The sequence below is a fragment of the Vanellus vanellus genome (assembly GCF_965231255.1).
Source record: "Vanellus vanellus genome assembly, chromosome: 3".
NCBI lineage: Eukaryota > Metazoa > Chordata > Aves > Charadriiformes > Charadriidae > Vanellus > Vanellus vanellus.
In genome coordinates, this window is record NC_138907.1 from 67,075,747 (window position 1) to 67,094,157 (window position 18,411).

General features: G+C 38.4%; 1 protein-coding gene across 1 annotated transcript in view; it reads right to left on the reverse strand.

The window, feature by feature from the left end:
* Positions 1 to 520: 520 nt before the first annotated feature.
* The window catches only part of ENPP3 (ectonucleotide pyrophosphatase/phosphodiesterase 3), a 39,728-nt gene continuing 21,837 nt past the window's right edge, over positions 521 to 18,411 (reverse strand). The window contains exons 15-25 of the mRNA XM_082480862.1: positions 18,139 to 18,266; positions 16,719 to 16,785; positions 14,982 to 15,069; positions 14,030 to 14,199; positions 13,868 to 13,919; positions 12,979 to 13,133; positions 7,642 to 7,777; positions 7,060 to 7,137; positions 4,957 to 5,089; positions 3,115 to 3,271; positions 521 to 1,576 (exon numbers count right to left, since the gene is read on the reverse strand). Coding sequence (XP_082336988.1) covers positions 1,403 to 1,576; positions 3,115 to 3,271; positions 4,957 to 5,089; positions 7,060 to 7,137; positions 7,642 to 7,777; positions 12,979 to 13,133; positions 13,868 to 13,919; positions 14,030 to 14,199; positions 14,982 to 15,069; positions 16,719 to 16,785; positions 18,139 to 18,266 — 1,338 coding nt within the window. The 3' untranslated portion in view covers positions 521 to 1,402. The remainder of the gene's footprint in view (positions 1,577 to 3,114; positions 3,272 to 4,956; positions 5,090 to 7,059; positions 7,138 to 7,641; positions 7,778 to 12,978; positions 13,134 to 13,867; positions 13,920 to 14,029; positions 14,200 to 14,981; positions 15,070 to 16,718; positions 16,786 to 18,138; positions 18,267 to 18,411) is intronic.

Consider the following 18,411-nt stretch of genomic DNA (forward strand, 5'->3'; position numbering starts at 1 on the left):
GTCTCTAATTTAGATGGGCAGACTTAGATGTCACAGCGTTACAGGGTGAAATACAATTGCATGTTCAAGGAGCTGGTATAATGGTTTAAGCAAAGATACAAATCTTGACATTCAGCTTGGTCCCATATCTTGATGCAAGATAAATATTGCTATGCGACGTTTGGAGTGTACGCTGATCATCTAAGACATGGGGGAAAATATGTCCTGTGGTGGTTTGGGTTTGGTTTTTTTGTTTGTTTTTTTTTTTTTTGTATAGGCTTCTAAAGCTTCTTTTTTTACATAGACATGTCTCCTTCAGTCCACAATTAGTTACAGAATGAAACAACCTTTAACAAGTTTTTTTAAAGCTCCCTCACTGTGCCTATAAATCAGACAAATGATCAATTGTCTGTTTTTATTTGTACCTGCGCTTAGCAGCATCTTCAGTGCAGAAAGTAAGCTCAACATTCAATTAACACGTGACATTTCTGTAATAGCAGAATCTGTGAATTTTTCACTGCCTTGTCCCACTTACCTGCCCTTGTAACCCGTAACCTGTAACTTGCGTGCAGCACAGTGTGAGTTAGAGAGTCTGTGTATAAAGTCACTACCTAAAGGAACACTGACTATTTTTAAGATGTCACCACTAATTTTGTGCTCTAATATCAGGTTTAAGTATTTGAAAATAGACACATTTAGGTATTGCCAGGCATTTGGAAATCTTGGCAAATACAAGTAAATAACCAGACAAAATTCTTCTGGCTAGGGCATTTCTTTTACCTTTTCATGTTCAGAATGCTTTAAGATTCCTGAAAGGTACAGGATACAGCTCAATTACTTCACTTCACTTGTTACTTGCATAATGAATTAACCCAAGTGGAAAACATAGGGAATGATCATAGAAGACGCTTCCACTATATACAAACTTTTAGTGTTTTTTAAATACATAGCAGTTTCCATGTGAATTAATAGGAGAGAAAGAGAAATTCAGAACATTTCAGGACACACTAGGATTGGATAACGACAACCTCTCTGATAAACACAAAGGAAAAACCCCACACACTCCTCTCAAACTGTTGCATTTTCCAAGTCCAATATAGAAATATTTTGTATACAGTTTGCAATTCTGGGTTCTCTATGAAACATGTTCCTTTTCCAGTGTTTTTTCAAACCACTATGCATAAAATATTCTCTGTTTTGAAAGCTTGGCTTGGCAATGATGATATAGTTTACTTTAGGTAATTTTTACTCAGTTGGCACAAAACAACTGAAGAACATGAATTTGGAAATGGAAATTAGTTCCTCTAAGTGTGTTTTCCTATAGAAAAGCTGTAGTCGTCTTTCCTACATCCTTTTGCAAGGAAAAAAGTTAAATCACTTAAATTTGCTTTCTTCCAAGCACTGACAAACTTTTAACAGATACTTAGTTAATTTCAGTCTCAAATATTGGCAAAAATGTCTTCAGCTGCAAGATCTCGGAGATGGGTTCCTTTCTTTCCTGGTAAAAGTCAAGCCCAGTTAGCAGCTCCACATCCCGAACACGTGCAGAATGAGCCTGAACTCTTTCTTCAACCCATTCCGAAGGTGCCTTATTTTCCTGCCAAAACAAACAAGAACAACATTCAAACACATAAAAGGCACTCTGGGTTTTGGTGGTGGTCTTAGACAATAACCAGACTAAAGGCCTCCAGTTGGTAAAACTTCTTTCAGGTTTTCCTAGACATCTTTGCAGCCTTGCATTTAGGGATCTCATTTAAACAGAATCAAATGGATGTCCCCTCTCCCACCTCCCCACCTCCAAAGTAACAGAGAAGCAAAATTATGCCGAAATGTCAAGTATGACTTTTAACTACAAAGCACAGTTGAGTCATGTTTTCAACCCACAAGTAAGGATACTTTTAGCTACCGTATAAATTAGCTGCAGCGCTCAGGCTAGCCAAACAACAGGCACCTGACAACCTGAACAAAGTCCTTACAGCGGCTCAGTCTTGACTGCTGGGCAGCAATAATAATTGCTGGACAGACCAGGAAAACAACGGAAATGAAAGCACTAATCAATCAAAAATGTTATTGTTCAATTCTTTTACTACAAAGCTGTTTTGCAAACAGATGGTAATTTGTTTTTCAGTTACCAAGATCTGCTTCCGACGCAAACGGTTCACTAAATTTACGTCTTTGCAAGGCACAATGAATATAAAATGCAATGATATTCAGGGTTTGTTGCTAAACTTTAGAAATAATACATGTTAATTTCTAAAGTATAAAGAATGACTCATTCAAATTATTTATTTTGTTTATTTAGACAACTCTCAACTACCAAAAAGATCACTGGGCAGCTGGGGACTACCCACGCCACAATGTGGGGACACCCAAGTTGTTTCTAAGCAGCACAAGCTTTCACCTGTCTAGAGTTACGAGTTCAAAGTCATAAATAAACTAAATAAACAGAATAGTATTGCTTTGAGAACCAGTTCAAGTCTGTGCAGCTATACCTCTCTAGGGGGGGGACTCTGTAATACACACACTGAGCTAAGGAACCTTCTGCATCCCAGAGGTTATGGAACACTCAACTGGCTCAACAATACGTATTACTCAGCTAATTTATTTTGTTTGCTACAATAGATGAGATTTACACTTTTAGTGGTAAGCATAAGCATTGATTTTATTTAACTCAAGTATGAATTTCAACTACAGAACCGTCTATCTAAATGCCTACTGTCTAATTTCTGATGAAGGTGAAACAAAGGATTGAAGGAATTCTTCTAGCTACACTGAAGGGAGTAACGCTCAAAGTCCTCTGATAACTCAGGAGCAAGTTTATCTTGCAGTCTTCCATAACGCTATCTCATCACACTGTTGCCTGTGCTGCTGTTCTCAGCCCTTCTCAGGTGACAGCATTTCCAAGTCCTCTTATCAAACCCTCCTTTCTTTTTCCTTGTTTCCTATCAGTTTATTAGTTTCCAGCTACTTCTCCTGGAGCTTCTTCCTCTCCTAGTCATTGCTTTAGCTCTCAGCTCATGGGGAGTTAATTAATTAATAGCACTTAGACTTCTAAAGACTCTCCAGATGACTGGATCCCACTGGGAATGAGTTTGCAAAGATCATTGCCGCACAGGAGCACAGAACTATACTTACAGCGCAGCTTTCGGTGTTGTCAGGTCGATGAGGAATGATAAAAGACAAAGCATCCAAGGAGCCCAAACAGTTCAGTGGAGTATAGGAATTGTTCTTGCAACTAGTCAGAACCACAAAGTAATGGGTTGGGACAGGGATTTCTGTATTGTTTACATGCCTACAAAACAAACATTAATTAAGGGATTTATCTGGATATCAAGTCTTAAAATTATTGATGCTGTTAGTATTTTATAGAATTTATCTCAGAATAGATCTATCACTACTATTTGACTTTTATTTATTTTATAATTGAAATAAATACCTGATGGGATAGACAGCCTCACTATCTGTTTCATCGACAGCCAAACACACGTGGATTAGTTCTTTTGCTACAAGCAGTCCCACTGCAACCAGCAGGATTGCTTACGTGGTCAACATTCTACTTTGCCAAAGCCAAAGATGTCTACATCTGGAAGCGGCAGGATAGAGCACCGTATTTGCTCTTTATTACATTAAGAATTTCAACCAGATGAAACTGAATTGGAGAAGAGTGACGAGAAAATTAGCCTCAGGGTCTTTGCCAGCAAGAAATGGCAGAATGATGACTTGCAGCTATGTGCTACAGAAACCGGTTTAGGATACCTGATTTAAAATGCCTTTGCCTCCCTTTTCTGGCTATTCTGTGAACATGGTCACTTTTGTGTATAAACTTACGTGGAGCTGACCACTTCCCAAATTTGCTATACATCTTCAGTATTCAACCAAACACCACCACTGAAATCATTGTACTGGTTCATAGGAATGACTAACCATGCTGAATAAAACATGCTTATTCCAAACTGTAGACAACATTATGTGGTCAACTGGGTATTACAGCATTCTGCTTGGTAGGAAGTTCTAGTCTCTCCTCCCTTCCACCCTCCTACTTCGTGGCAGAGCTGATTTTCCCATTCTCAAACCATTTTTGACAGATGTGGTATTAAGTCTAGCCTTGAATAAAACATCTCCAGTGACAGATTGAGCTGTGCAGATTTCCCAGCACTTTTCTACTACATAAGTGTTTTTACTGTTGCAAGGCATTTTCCCTATATTTGGAACAATCTGTTTGTTCCTAATCTGTTTTTTCCTCCTTCTGTCCTCATTCACTAACATAAATAATTGGTCTTTATCTCTCTTATTTCTCTTTGATAGATTTTTTTTTTTTATGTAAGCCTTCTGTTATTCCTGTTTCTACACACAGATTATTTTTAAAATGTATTTCGTTATGCTACCAGAGCTCACTAAAATGTACCCAGAACTTGCCATACCTTCAAGCGACCTGTGTGAGCCACAGCTATACAAAGGTACCACTCAGGAATGTTACATTTTACACTCTCAGTTACACTATTCAGTGAAGGCAGACACAGAAATCTGATCTTTGATAAAATATAACAATTTGAGACAACAGGAAGAAACAACAAACAGGTGAGTGAGCACAACACGCAAGGGAGAAAATTATGCTTAAGCACATCTTCTGCAGATTTAGGTGTCTCATATTCTCCCAGTATTTCTGTTGCAAAGGCCCCAAAACCTAGGCATAAGCTTGGGAAACAAATCACTGGTCTGTGTCTGTGCATGTGTACATAGATACACATGTAACTGCGAAGCTTTTTTCTCTTTACTGGAACTTCAACTTCTATAGTACTGTATCTGTTTGCAAGAGTATTTGCTGTTGTATGAGTAACAGTGGATGTAGTATTATAAAGGGAATACTCCATTCTTCACGACAGTTGTTTTTTGTTCTTTTTAAATAGAAGTTTGTTTGAGTGGAAATACAGTGGGAAATAATCTGGAGTTTGACTTGTGCCTTTTCCATGCACTTACTGCTTAATTTCATCAAGCGTATCAAAATGGCCATCATAATTGTAATCAAACACTGGTCCACTGACAACATTTACTCCATTCCTTTCTCTAGCATACTTCTGAAGAAGCACATCATGGAAATAGTCCCATATATCTGTCATTAAAAGAAAATATAAGCATATTTAACATAAAGTTGAAGTAATTTTACCAGTAATGAAAAAAAAATATTCCATTTTTACTATAGATGAATAATAAAAAGTTCCAAACTAAACTGCCTGTAAAATCAACTCTTTGTTACAAAAAATTTGGATTTCATCAGAAGGGATGTGTTCTCATTCACCATTGAAAGGGCCACGGTAAATGTTTTTGTAATTCTGCGAGGTCCATCGCACTACTGGAGACAATGCATTCAATCTGAAGCTGAAGCTACAATTCTAGAGCTGAGTCGTCATTCATTTCTGTCCTATCTGCTAGCACCTGCAGCTGTGCCAATTAGTAGGAACTGAGATAATGGCTTTGTGAGAGGAATATTTACCACCTGAGAGTCAGTCTAACTCTACAGAACTCATGTCAAATATCACTAGGCAATTTGGCTTATTTCACAGATGTTATTTGAGAAAATACAATTTGTCGGATATAAGTTAGTGAGACTATTTGAATATTTACAGCTATCACGGCAAAAAAACCCAGATGGTTTCAATAGGGGGTTGAGGGCATTCCCTATTGATTTGCCTCTTGCTTATGGTCTAGAGTAACTTCTTGTAAGTTTAAATCTCTTGCAGAGTTTTCCTTGGAAAATCGGATTTTTCATAATGTCTTTGATTTACTTGGAAGATTAAAGCCACTTATGTTTTCAGGGTCTCTGTTTTTCATGTGACATGAGTGAAAGAATAAATGAGATCTGAATGGAGTAGAAAGGTAGTTACATCATCACTTTTCCTCCAGCTTTTTCCTTACGCAATTTCTCTTTGTATCTAAAATGAGCTTAGGCCTAAGAGGACAATATGCAGTTCTAGAAAATTTCTTATCGGTGATTACGAACAAATGTGAGTCAGGCTGGATGGAAAGAGTTAATGTAGCTGTCATGGTTTAACCCCAGCCCGCAACTCGCAACTCGGACCATGCAGCTGCAGCAGCTCTCTCACTCCCCCTCTCCTCTCCCCAGAAGGGTAGGGAGAAGAGGGAGAGAAGGAGGGGAAAGAGAAAAAAAACTTGTGGGTTGAGACAAAGACAGTTTAATAGAGCAATAGCATTCAAGGAAAATAACAATAATAATAATAATAATGGTGAAAGAACATACAAGACATAAGTCACTCTCACCGCCCGGTGAATTGGTTGCCCAGCTCCACTGGAGCAGAGATCACAGATTCCTCCCCCCCCGGCCAACGCCTATTTATATACCGAGCATGACGTCTATGGTACAGAATATTCCATTGGCCATTCTACTGTTCTGTCTAGGCTCCTTCTCAGCTTCTATGGGAAGCTGAAAAAATACCTTGACTGGTATAAACATCACTTCGCAACAACTAAAACAACATACATTATTGAGATTCCTTTCATACCAAATCTGAAAACACAGCAACCTCTAGAAAGAAAATGAACTCTATCTCAGCTGAACCCAGGACAGTAGCTTACTGCACTTGTATAATAGAAACATCTGCCTGAAGTAAATATTCCAAGATTAATATTGTCTAGTTTGAGTTTCTGCTGGATGAAACAGGCACTGTATTAGGACATGGTTTATAAACTTCATCCTGCCCTCTCTTGAGACCTTGTAAAAGGAAAGAAAAATTGCCATTTTCATTCACCTTGAGCATTTCCCCAAGAGAAAAAGCGTTTCACAGTTAGCATTTCATGTTAGAACAGCACACAGGAGAAAATTCAAAAGTGAACATGTGCACGTAAGCAGAGGTCAGACAGAACTATACAAAGAAAAAAAACTTATATAAATGCAATTTAAAATTTCACACATCTACTTTTAAAAAGTTTTAAATATATTTGCACAAGGTCTGGATATACTGCAGGCCATGCATTAATGTTTTTAAGTCTTTGTCATAGCTTTATCAAATCCAGAACCATAATTACAGAAAATTAATCAAAAGTAATCAAAACTTTGCCACCTACCTCTGAAAGCTCTATACATGGGAACAATATTGCTGGTGAGTAAGGCATCATACTGTTCAAGAACAGATGAACCGAAGTCTATACAAAAGAACATAAATTATAAACTAATAAAATACTATACAAAGACAAACTTGCTTCCTATGTCACTATAAATCACAGGTACATGTAATTCAATTACATTTGACATTTGAGCATGAGTGTATGATCCCTCTACAAATATATCTCCAAATCTACTTGTACAAACTGTTCAATAAAGTAACCATCAAATTTGACAATAGAAAATTAATATTCATACACAGGATGAGGGACAGCCCTTCACTCCAACCCTTTACATCTTTCCAACCAGTTTTCATCCCATTCAAGTTGTTCTATTTTTTAAAGAAAAACTTAAATGTTCCAAAGAGAAAATATTTAGATACAAGTCCTGCTTTTGGTCAGTCTACAAACACTGGAAACATTTTTCTGCCCAACATGCTGATCCAAAGAAGTTTGTTTTGGTATTTGGGTATATGTTTAAACATAAACCCACATCCAGCTGATTAAGACTTTCTAAGCTCTAGCTATAAAAAGAACCATGCTCACTGGGAGGATAGAGGAAACTGTGGTTGAAGGTCAGCCCTTCTGGGTAGTTGGTGCAATTTTGGCTCTGAGCAACGGGGATTCTAACATCAGCCCGCAGACAGTCTGAAACAGTGGGAGGAAGAGGAGTTGTGTTTTCCTGTGAAAAGGGAAAAAAAAAAAGCATTACACCCACGGCTGTGGCTAACTCAATGCTTTGTATGGTTTTAACTTTCTAGAACGGACTCATTGAATCTTCTCCTATTTTCATAGTGAATCAGGTCAATGAAAGTAATGGACACTGATGTTTTCTGCCTGGTGTTTTTCCTCTACTTCTGTTTTTAGGTAATTCAGGGAAATCCTTATGCAGCATGCGAAATTGAAGTAGCAAAATAAGGTTATACCTTAGGCAAAAACAGGTGACAAGTTTGGCTCATTCGTCACTTACATATTTCTGGAAACACAAACTTGACGTCACATCCTCCTGGAAAGCAGCTAGTATATAAAGATGACATTATCACCTCATCTTAGCATCTGAGGATGCTGTCTCGATAATAAGTCTGTGTTGCGGAAGAGTTAAAGCTAAATAAATTCATAGTATGTGCAGTACATTTTACTGGCTACCTTCGCTAACTTCAACTGAAACACGTTAACATGCACACTAGTTAATATCTGGCCAAAAGTGATTCTGATGAGTATAATTGTTTCTATAACCTTTACTTTTTTGTCTATAACCTTTATTGTAGTTTTACAATAGCATTAACTAAAACATCAGAATATGCTTTTCTGTGTTTAACTGTGTTTTCTTTTTCATACTCATTTACATGTAATTTATTTTCATTTTGGTAAGGATGTAACATATTTATTTGCTTTATACCTTTATAAACAGTAGTTAAACATTTAAATTGGTTTCCAGTACATTGTTTATTTTGATGGGTTAAAATTGTGCAGAAATAAAGAACTGGAATATTCTTCTTGTACTCCTTGATTTAATTTCTTTATTTACTTTTATGAAAATTCATGTAGATGTCTGTATTGTGAGTATAAAACCTCAAGAAAGTAAATGTCCTTCAATCTTAAATTTTCCTTTGACTAAGAATACTAAGTAACCAAAACTCTATCTGACATCATTTATTTAAGATCTGTAACTATATATTATTTATAATATCCCTGACTCTGATATCACATGCAGGTGCATTAATACTGTGCGGGCTTGATCAGCCAGCCCAGTTTTGAAATTTCCAAATCACACAAAACCAGCAAAACTCCAGCCTGCATCATCTATTTTACTGTTTAAGCCCTTCTTTATAGGTACTTAGTGTCAAGAAACCTTACAAATTGTGTAAATCATTGCACAGACTTTATCCACAACATACATAACCTAGGATGCAATAAAAATTCTGTAGAAATTGCAATTTTCTGTCATCCCAAGTATGGCAGCCAAGATTTACAGTCAAAGGCATTAGCTATATCCCTCTGTCCTTTCATTGCTGTTATAATTTATACAGCTTTTTTTCTCCTCATTAGTACATGCTGTAATAAAAAATTGCGATGTCAGCTTACTTTGTAAGGTAAGTCAGTGAGTGAGCTCTTACACTTACACCTTTTCATTATTGTGTCTCTGAGAGTATTACAGAGGAAATGCATTATTTTCTGTTCTTTCTATAGAAAACATACATCATTGTATTAGAGTCTGCTGTGAACCATACCTCCAATACTTCAGGCTCAGTCATTCACACAGAATCAAAGAATCACAGAATTTTCAGAGTTGGAAGGGACCTCTAGAGACCATCTAGTCCAACTCCCCTGCTAGAGCAGGATTGCCCAGAGCACATTACTCAGGACTGCATCCAGGCGGGTCTTGAAGACCTCCAGAGAAGGGCACTCCACAACCTCCCTGGGCAGCCTGTGCCAGTGCTCTGTCACCCTCACCGTAAAGAAGTTTTTCCGTGTATTTGAACGGAACTTCCTGTGTTCTAACTTGTGCCCATTACCCCTCGTCCTGTCACTTGGAACCATTGAAAAGAGCCTGGCTCCATCCTCCTTCAACCCACCCTTTAGATACTTGTACGCCATAATAAGGTCTCCCCTCAGCCTTCTCTTCTCCAGGCTAGAGAGTCCCAGCTCTCGCAGCCTTTCCTCATAAGGCAGATGCTCCAAGCCCTTAATCATCTTAGTTGCCCTTCGCTGGACTCGCTCCAGCAGTTCCCTGTCCCTCTTGAACTGGGGAGCCCAAAACTGGACACAGTATTCCAGTTGTGGCCTCACCAGTGCAAAGTAGAGGGGGAGAATGACCTCCTTCGACCTACTGGCCACACTCTTCCCTATGCAGCCCAGGATTCCATTGGCCTTTTTGGCAACAAGGCCACATTGCTGGGCCATGGATAATTTACTGTCTACCACAACCCCCAGATCCTTCTTCTCAGAGCTACTTCCCAGCAGGTCCGACCCTAACTTATACTGGTGCCTAGCATTCTTCCTCCCCAGGTGCAGGACCTTGCACTTGCTTTTGTTGAACCTCATTAGGTTCTTCTCTGCCCAGCTCTCCAGCCTGTCCAGGTCACGCTGGATGGCAGCATGGCCCTCTGGGGTGTCAGCCACCCCACCCAGTCTGGTATCATCAGCAAACATGCTGAGGATACACTCTGTCCCCTCATCCAGGTCATTAATGAATATATTAAAGACTGGACCAAGTATTGACCCCTGGGGGACACCACTGGTTACAGGCCTCCAACTAGACTCTGTGCCGCTGATCACAACCCTCTGAGTTCTGTCCCGCAGCCAACTCTCAATCCACCTCACTGTCACCTCATCTAGCCCATACTTCCTCAGCTTCCTAATGAGGATGTCATGGGAGACAGTGTCAAAAGCCTTGCTAAAGTCAAGGTAGATGACATCCACGACTCTCCCCTCATCCAGCCAACCAGTTATAACATCATAGAAAGCTATCAGATTGGTCAAGCATGATTTACCCTTGGTAAATCCATGTTGACCACTTCCAATAACTTCCTGTTCCTCAATGTGTTTGGAGATGACATCCAGAATGAGTCGCTCCATTACCTTCCCAGGGACAGAGGTGAGACTAACCAGTCTGTAGTTCCCTGGGTCCTCCTTCTTGCCTTTTTTGAAGATCAGAGTGATGTCAGCCTTCCTCCAGTCCTCAGGCACCTCTCCTGTTCTCCATGACCGTTCAAAGACGATGGAGAGTGGTCTAGCAATAACATCCGCCAGCTCTCTCAGCACTCGCGGATGCATGCCATCAGGGCCCATGGACTTGTGAATGTCCAGCTTGGCCAAGTGGTCTCTGACACGGTCCTCCCCAACTGAGGGAAAATCTTCCTCTCTCCAGACCTTCCCCTTTGCCTTCAGAGTATGGGATTCATGAGGGACAGCTTTAGCAGTGAAGACCAAAGAAAAGAAGGCATTCAGTGTCTCTGCCTTCTCTGTGTCTTCCACCACTAGGGCACCTGTCTCATTCACCAGTGGGCCTACATTTTCCCTAGTCTTCCTTTTTCTATTGGTAAACTCAGAGAATCTCTTCTTATTGTCTTTAACTGCAGTGGCCAAGCTGAGTTCTGATTGAGCTTTGGCCCTTCTCATTTTCCCCCTACATAGCTTTGTTATATCTTGATAGTCCTCATAAGTTGCCAACCCCCTTTTCCAGAGAATGTAAACTTTCCTTTTTTTCCTCAGGTCCAGCCAAAGTTCTCTATTTAGCCAGGCTGGTCTCCTTCCGGCTCGATTTTCGAGACAAGGGGATGGCCTTCTCCTGCGCTTTTAAGAGCACCTGCTTGAAGTATGCCCAGCCTTCCTGGGCACCTTTGCTCTTCAAAACTGCCTCCCAAGGGACACTCTCAACCATGCTCCTAAATAGGCTAAAGTCTGCCCTTCGGAATTCCAAGGTGGCAGTTCTGCTGGCTCCCCGCCTTACGTGATCAGGAATTGAAAATTCTATCATTTCGTGATCACTCTGCCCAAGGCGACCTCCAACCTTTACATCCCCCACAAGACCTTCTCTGTTAACAAACAGTAGGTCCAGTAGGGCACTTCCCCTAGTTGGTTCCTTCACCAGCTGTGTTAGGAAGTTGTCTTCCACACACTCCAGGAACCTCCATGACTGTTCCCTCTCTGTTGCGTAGCATTTCCAGCTGCTTCCCACAGCGTTGCAGATACCACTATAAGAAACTCCCATAAATATGTATTTCTGCTGATTTAGATGCTATATTGGGCAAGAACTTTATACACTTCTAACTGCGAATTTGGTTTTCAACTAAGAAAAAATGTCTGAAAAGCCGCACACTTTTTTTGAGCTTTTTGCTACTGGTGATGAAATATTAAAAAAGATACCAGCTCTGGGGGCACTTTTTAATATCTTCAAAGCAAAATCCCCCCAAAACCCTGCCCACAATTAACTGGTTTTCATTAGGGTTACGTACTTCGATAGTAAGCTATAAAAGCAGATCTTCAAATATGATGAAGTAAAAATAATTTTTGTTGAAATGAACATTTGTTTCACTAGACTTTGAGCTTTCTTAGGATTGGATTTGTGGTCCTTCACCCAGATCATGAAAATCAGCAGAAAGTACGGAGTAAAACTTTCTGAAATGCTAACATTCTAGCAGCATATATGTGATTAAAATTATTTCCCCATACTTGTACTGATAAAATAAGAAATCTTGTAGACATCAATAACAGTTCTCTTTAGACAGAAAAATCAGTGTAAAAGTTATTTCCTCGGCAACTTAGAAAAAGGGTCAAATTGTAGGGGGAATTAAGCCCATGAATGTCCAGTAGTTTACTGACCCTGAAAACTCAAACGATTTATTCCTGAGCCACATATCCTTGAACTCCCAGAGGTTCATTCATTCAGATTTTTCAGAAATTATATAATGTAATAGGGAGCAAATAAACAGAACATACAGAAATTTGCATTACTACAAACTGTCTTGCAGAGTTGTAGAAAGGTTTGTTAACAGGAAAAAGACCATGATATTCATAGGAAAGATTAAAAGCTGCTGATTTTGGAAATCATGGCCTTCTTTTCCTCAGGAATTGACAGACAAGTTGGAGCACTGTCTTGACAGCTTATCCCTTTTACAGAACAGGCTTAATGAAACCAGCTTACCAGCAGCTATATTCTTCTATATCTTTTGTGTCTCTAACAGACGGCCATTCACACTTTTTTAAACAATATTTTAAGATAATTGAAACTTAAAAGAAGTCAAAGGCACTTTTTCAGATATAAGGGCCTTAGGTCACATGATATCCATCAGTCCTTAAACAGGATTCCTGATGAATGAACCACATTTTCAATACGTTATATTAAATATTTAAGAATAGTACAGATGTTTGATAACTTACAGGCTTATTCACAGTGTATGCGGTCCACAGTGGCATCCGGATATCATAGCTGTATCCACTCACATACTGTTGATGCGAAAGAAGGCAGTAGACATTTTTCTTCTGAAGAACTTTGGGTCTCCCATATGGCAAATTATATGAGTGTGCTGCCTTTACTAGAATTTAAGAATAATTATTGGTTCATTCTTCTATAACGTTTTGGATGGCACAAGGGTTTAAGAGAGCAGAGAAAAAGGTAAATTACAACATTAATAAATACAAAGAAAACCAACAGCAAACACGGGCATGCATTTCTTTAGGCTCTTAGCTTCTAAGTAGAATAAAAAATGCAGAAAGTGGTTTTCATGTTATGTTTAACGTACATAAGTCAAAGTAAAACATAGGACTTGCAGATTCTTGTTTCTTTGCAGTTTCATACTGATATAAATCTTTTGAACTTATCTTGAGTGAAATTTACATCTTATCTGGTTAGAAAGTATTACAATGTTTCCTAAAATTTCCAGAATCCCCATAAAAAAGCACACAGAAATATCTATGGGAATTTTTGATCAGAGAAAAGCTAAATTATGGTTACAAGGTGGGGAACAAGAGTTATGGCATATAGCCTAGAAGTGCTCAGGCTTTCTCCAAAGACCATTGAAACCTGTATGTTTTTTTCCAACATTTTAATGGGATTCAGATCCAGTTCCTATATTGCTCTAACAGTATCAATTATTTTTTAAAGAACAGCAAAGAAAAAAGAAAAAAAGTAATGCTCTGATATGGCTTTCCTATTTCACTTTAAATTGTAATTCGCATTGCAAAAATTCCTACGAAAACCAATAATATAAAATCTAAACCAGGCATAGATTTAAAAACATTGCTGTCCTTTTCATTTCTTGCTACTTACTTTCTTCCGTGGTGAGATTTAACCTCTCATTTACTACTGAAACATTTAATATCTGTAAAATATAGGAGAATCATTCAGAATGAATCCATAGTTTAGAAAAAAAAAAAAAGAGAGAACACACTTGATAACTATGATTAAAAGATCCCAGAAGCCCTTTCTTACCTGTGGGCATGTGCATCCCAGATCATCTACAGGAATCAGATGGGAAACTGGACATGAAGAAGGAGATGAGTCTTCTTTTGCATGTGAAGGATTGTAAAAAGGTTTTTTTAAGAGGTGGTTCAAGCTGCCGTGTGTTCCATTGTTTGGTGCTGGTGTAATATGCAGCAAATCTGTTGAAACATTTGAAATTTGTAAACATATTTTAAAACAACGTTAAGATTAAAATGGCATTTTTAAAAGTCATTATCTTTCCATTTCTATGCATTTCCTATGCATTCATTCCAGCTACAGAAGAAATAGTTTCTTCAGTTATCTGAACTATTATGGTAACTCCTACCATCAACTTTCAATTTTCTAGGTATGAAGGTTCATTGATATCTTCTACTGCATCGAGATTTGGTAATTATGTATTTAAGTACTTTTGATGCAGTTTTATACATTGCCATAACATTCATAAGATCTGATGATTTAATGCAGAGTACAAATGTGATCGCAAATGCAACACATTTTGAAGCACAGGAGCCTACTGCATTTTTGTGTGATGCTTTAATCTGTATTTTCTGAGGCACGTGCTTCCTAATTGCTCACTGCCAGGACTGCAATGGTCCATCTTAAGTTATGAGTAAGAGTGGTAACCCTCTACAAGATTCTTATCCCAAAATTATTCCACAGGCACCATTTCAACAGCAAGCCCACACGGCAGAAGAGCTTCTCTCTGATTCTTTACTGGACGACTCCTGCAATCAGAAACAACCTTCAAGACAGAACAATTTCTGGCAGTTAATTTTTAGCACTGTACAGGAGGCAAAAGAGCATGGCCTCGGTGTTTTGTGTGAAAAACCTAGCTGCTGAATGAATTCACTGCATTTTTAGTTTCTCTTAGCTCTTACAACACTGGTACTTGACAACACTGTTGGTTTATCATCTGAAGTACTGCATTGTCTCTACTCACCGCACATAAGGTTGTAAACCTCGATGTTTTCAAAAGCATCCACTTCTGTTTTCTCTTTAAAGCCTGGGCCATATGCCAAGAATATAGCCTAGATTATAATAAACCAACAGTTGTTATCTAAAGGAATCCAAATTCAAAACCAATTCAGTTGCATTTTATGGAAACAGGGATACTGGAACAAAATATAGTCTTTTCACAGTCATAGCAGTTAAATACAGGATTGTTCTGGTAAAGAAGGCAAATTTTACTCATTGCATATAATTTGAAGAACAATGCAAAACATAAATTCATTTCTCAGGACACCTTAAGCTATATAATTAATCTGGGGGGTGTTCTTTAATATTTTGGTGCCTACTTAAGAAAATTATTGTTTGTTATGTTTCAAATTCACACCTTTTTATGTTTTCATTGCAATTGCCAGTAACAATGCCATTTCAAATAATGCAGAGTTATGACACTCACAGATCCTATCTAAAGGCTAATATTGAGCCAGAACTATAGGCATGGGGGAGTTGGGGTTTGATTGTTTGTTTGTTTGTTTGTTTTAATACATGTTGCATTCTCAAAAGTCTTTGGGTCACTTAAGACCCTATAGCCGTGGCTAAAGCAATGACCAGGGAACTGTGGAGACCCATTCCTGAGGTCAACAGAGACCTGCATCAGTACCGCCGACGGTACAATATAGTGCTGGGTGGCCCTTGCTGGGGTCTGCAAGCATCGTAGCAGAACACTCATACTACTTACAGTCTCACATTGGCTTCTACTACTTTATAAGGCTCCTGAGCTGCCCTCCATAAGGTACAGGAAACATGACTAAACAGGACAATGATCTGTTCTAAAATAATATTCTTATGTTCCCATAACAGAAAAGGAATTTTTAATTTATTTTTAAAAGGCAACATTAAGACGTTTTGCTCCTTCGTAACGAAAAACAAATTCCTCAGTCATTGTGTCACCAGCGTAAGGTTATCTATGATTAAGGTTTGCATGGTAACCAGATTTTACCTTTTGTTTCCATACAAATATTCAGCACCATTCTGATCAAAATATTGAGATAAGGTTTTAATATAGTTGTGAAGATCTGGAAGAATCTGATCCTTAGGCACAGAACGTAGGACTAGTAGTGGCATGCTTGACCTCACTTAAGGGTTCACGTCACAGAAAGTACATGAAAAACCAAACGCTCAAGAACTCAAAATATTTTCTCTGTAGCCAGAAGTGAAAATGAGATGAAACTGCAATACAGGCTATACTAACATACAGGTTAGACTAATGGCTTTTGCTCTGATGACAGGATTAAGTCTTGTAAGATAAGCAGAGACAACGTGATTTAGCTTATTTGAGCTCACAGGCTTTCAGATGCTCAACTGAACTCCCAGAGCCTACGGAGATTTTTCAGTCATTGCTTCAGCAGAAGAACGAAAGAATGAAAGAATCCAGTGTCCCATAGCTAAACATGGTATGCCTGGTTTACTGTAGTCTATCTGATTCCATGGAGTTAAGGTCAGCCCAGACGAGTTTTACCATAGATTCGCAAGGAAGGAGGCCTCATACACATCAATGAAAGGCAATAAAAATATGTGGACCCAGTAGGTGTTCACAGTTTAAATGTCTGGGTGACACGGAAGAAAAAGCACACTGCAAAAACTATCATATATTCTATATTCTGGTGGTTCGTCTAACACATTGTGATTTTCTATATAAGAAGGTGCAAGACTTGTATAGAAATCATCTTACCTCCATACTTTTAAATTCATTGTTATAGCCATGGTTACCCCCATCACAACCTGTGTAACTTCCGTCCCTAAGGAGAAACCATCATATAGCATAAATAAAAATGGCACAAATAGAACCATTTAATTACAATTACCCTGACTCACTCCTTAAGGAGTGATCATGTCTTAAGGACTGACTCTGGCATAATATTGTAGTACTTTTTGCTCATCCAGGGTTCACTTTTATGAAGATCTCTTTCCCCTGTAACAGAGATTACTATGGACAGAAGTAAATTATCTTAGGTAGCTACTGAGTATACAGTGAATCTATGTTTTCAAAATAAATGGAAAAAATGGCTGGTTTTGAATGGAGGCCTTCCCTTCACCTAGCTACAAGTTTCGGAACAAGTGTTTCAGAACAGGTGTAATCCACTTAGGAAGAATTCCTCAATTATATTCTGTGGTACCTGTATTTTAACAGAGAACGTATAATGGGAGAAGTCTGCCGTTAGCCTCTGTGAAACAACATAAATAAGACTGCAAGGGATTTTGCCTTACAAGTTAATTTTCATCATGGATTCTAAAGGGTGAAGGAGAGACATGGATGTGTGTGTGGGCAGGGTTACAGAATTAACATGTGAAAATAGTCTGACTTATAATGACTAACACTTGTTTTAATTTACTTGTTGCTGAGATACATGGAAAGACAAAGAGTCATCCCATACTGATTCAACGCACAGCGTAAAGCACATGTATCCTGTTTTCAGAGGCACAAGAACATTTGAGCACAGTTTAAAAAAGGGTGAATATGAGATTTTTCAGTGGGCATTTCTTTTTATACTTCCAGGACAATTATTTGGTTGCATCAAAACAATCAAGTCATATACTGATCAAGCATTTTCTACTGTTTGAACAGTCTTGAAATTCCAAGTGGGCTCATGCTTCTCCTGCTGCAACACTGTAGCTCAGTAAATATAGTATTGCTACTGACACCACAGGCTTTATACTGAGTTTTCAAAGCCTCAGGACTAAAGCTTGTCTAAACTACTCTTGACTTGCTCGGAGCTATTTTTTTATTGATTAGGTCTTACAGCAATTTTTTGTAATGACAAGTGCTTTTTTTTTTTTTTTTAGATTTTTTTTCTGTGTAGTATTATTAATTTCTTTATTTTCTTTTTTCTTTCCTTTTTTTCTGTAAAAATTTGATTTGGAGTAATGCTGATTCTTTTATTAGACTGTTAAGATTTGAATCGTGCTAATAATACATACTTGGCTTTACGTATAAGGCACATTTCTTTTTTACACATAGTAATATTTTAAATGAAACGAACAAGGAAATGTATAAAGTCTGAAGCAAAACAGGAAATGAGGCATCTGTGAAGGAAATTAAAAGGATGAGAATGGGATGAAAAAGATAAGATAAGTCACACAAATTATGTTACCTCACAGCGAGCCACTGTCGATCCACCAAAAGATGAACTTTATCAATACGAATGTTGTTAGCGTAGTGGAATCGTTTTGGCAAGTCAGGCGTCAGATAAGGCTTGAAGTGCTGAGGGGATCTTTTGCACTGTGCAAGAGGAAAGAGCCCAGTCATGAGTTTTGCTCAGTATCAGAACCCATCATTCAAAATTATCACGAACGCCCTAGTGACAGGAATGTAAGCACAAAGCATATTATTCACAGACAGCTTCTTGGATAACCTGCAGATCCCA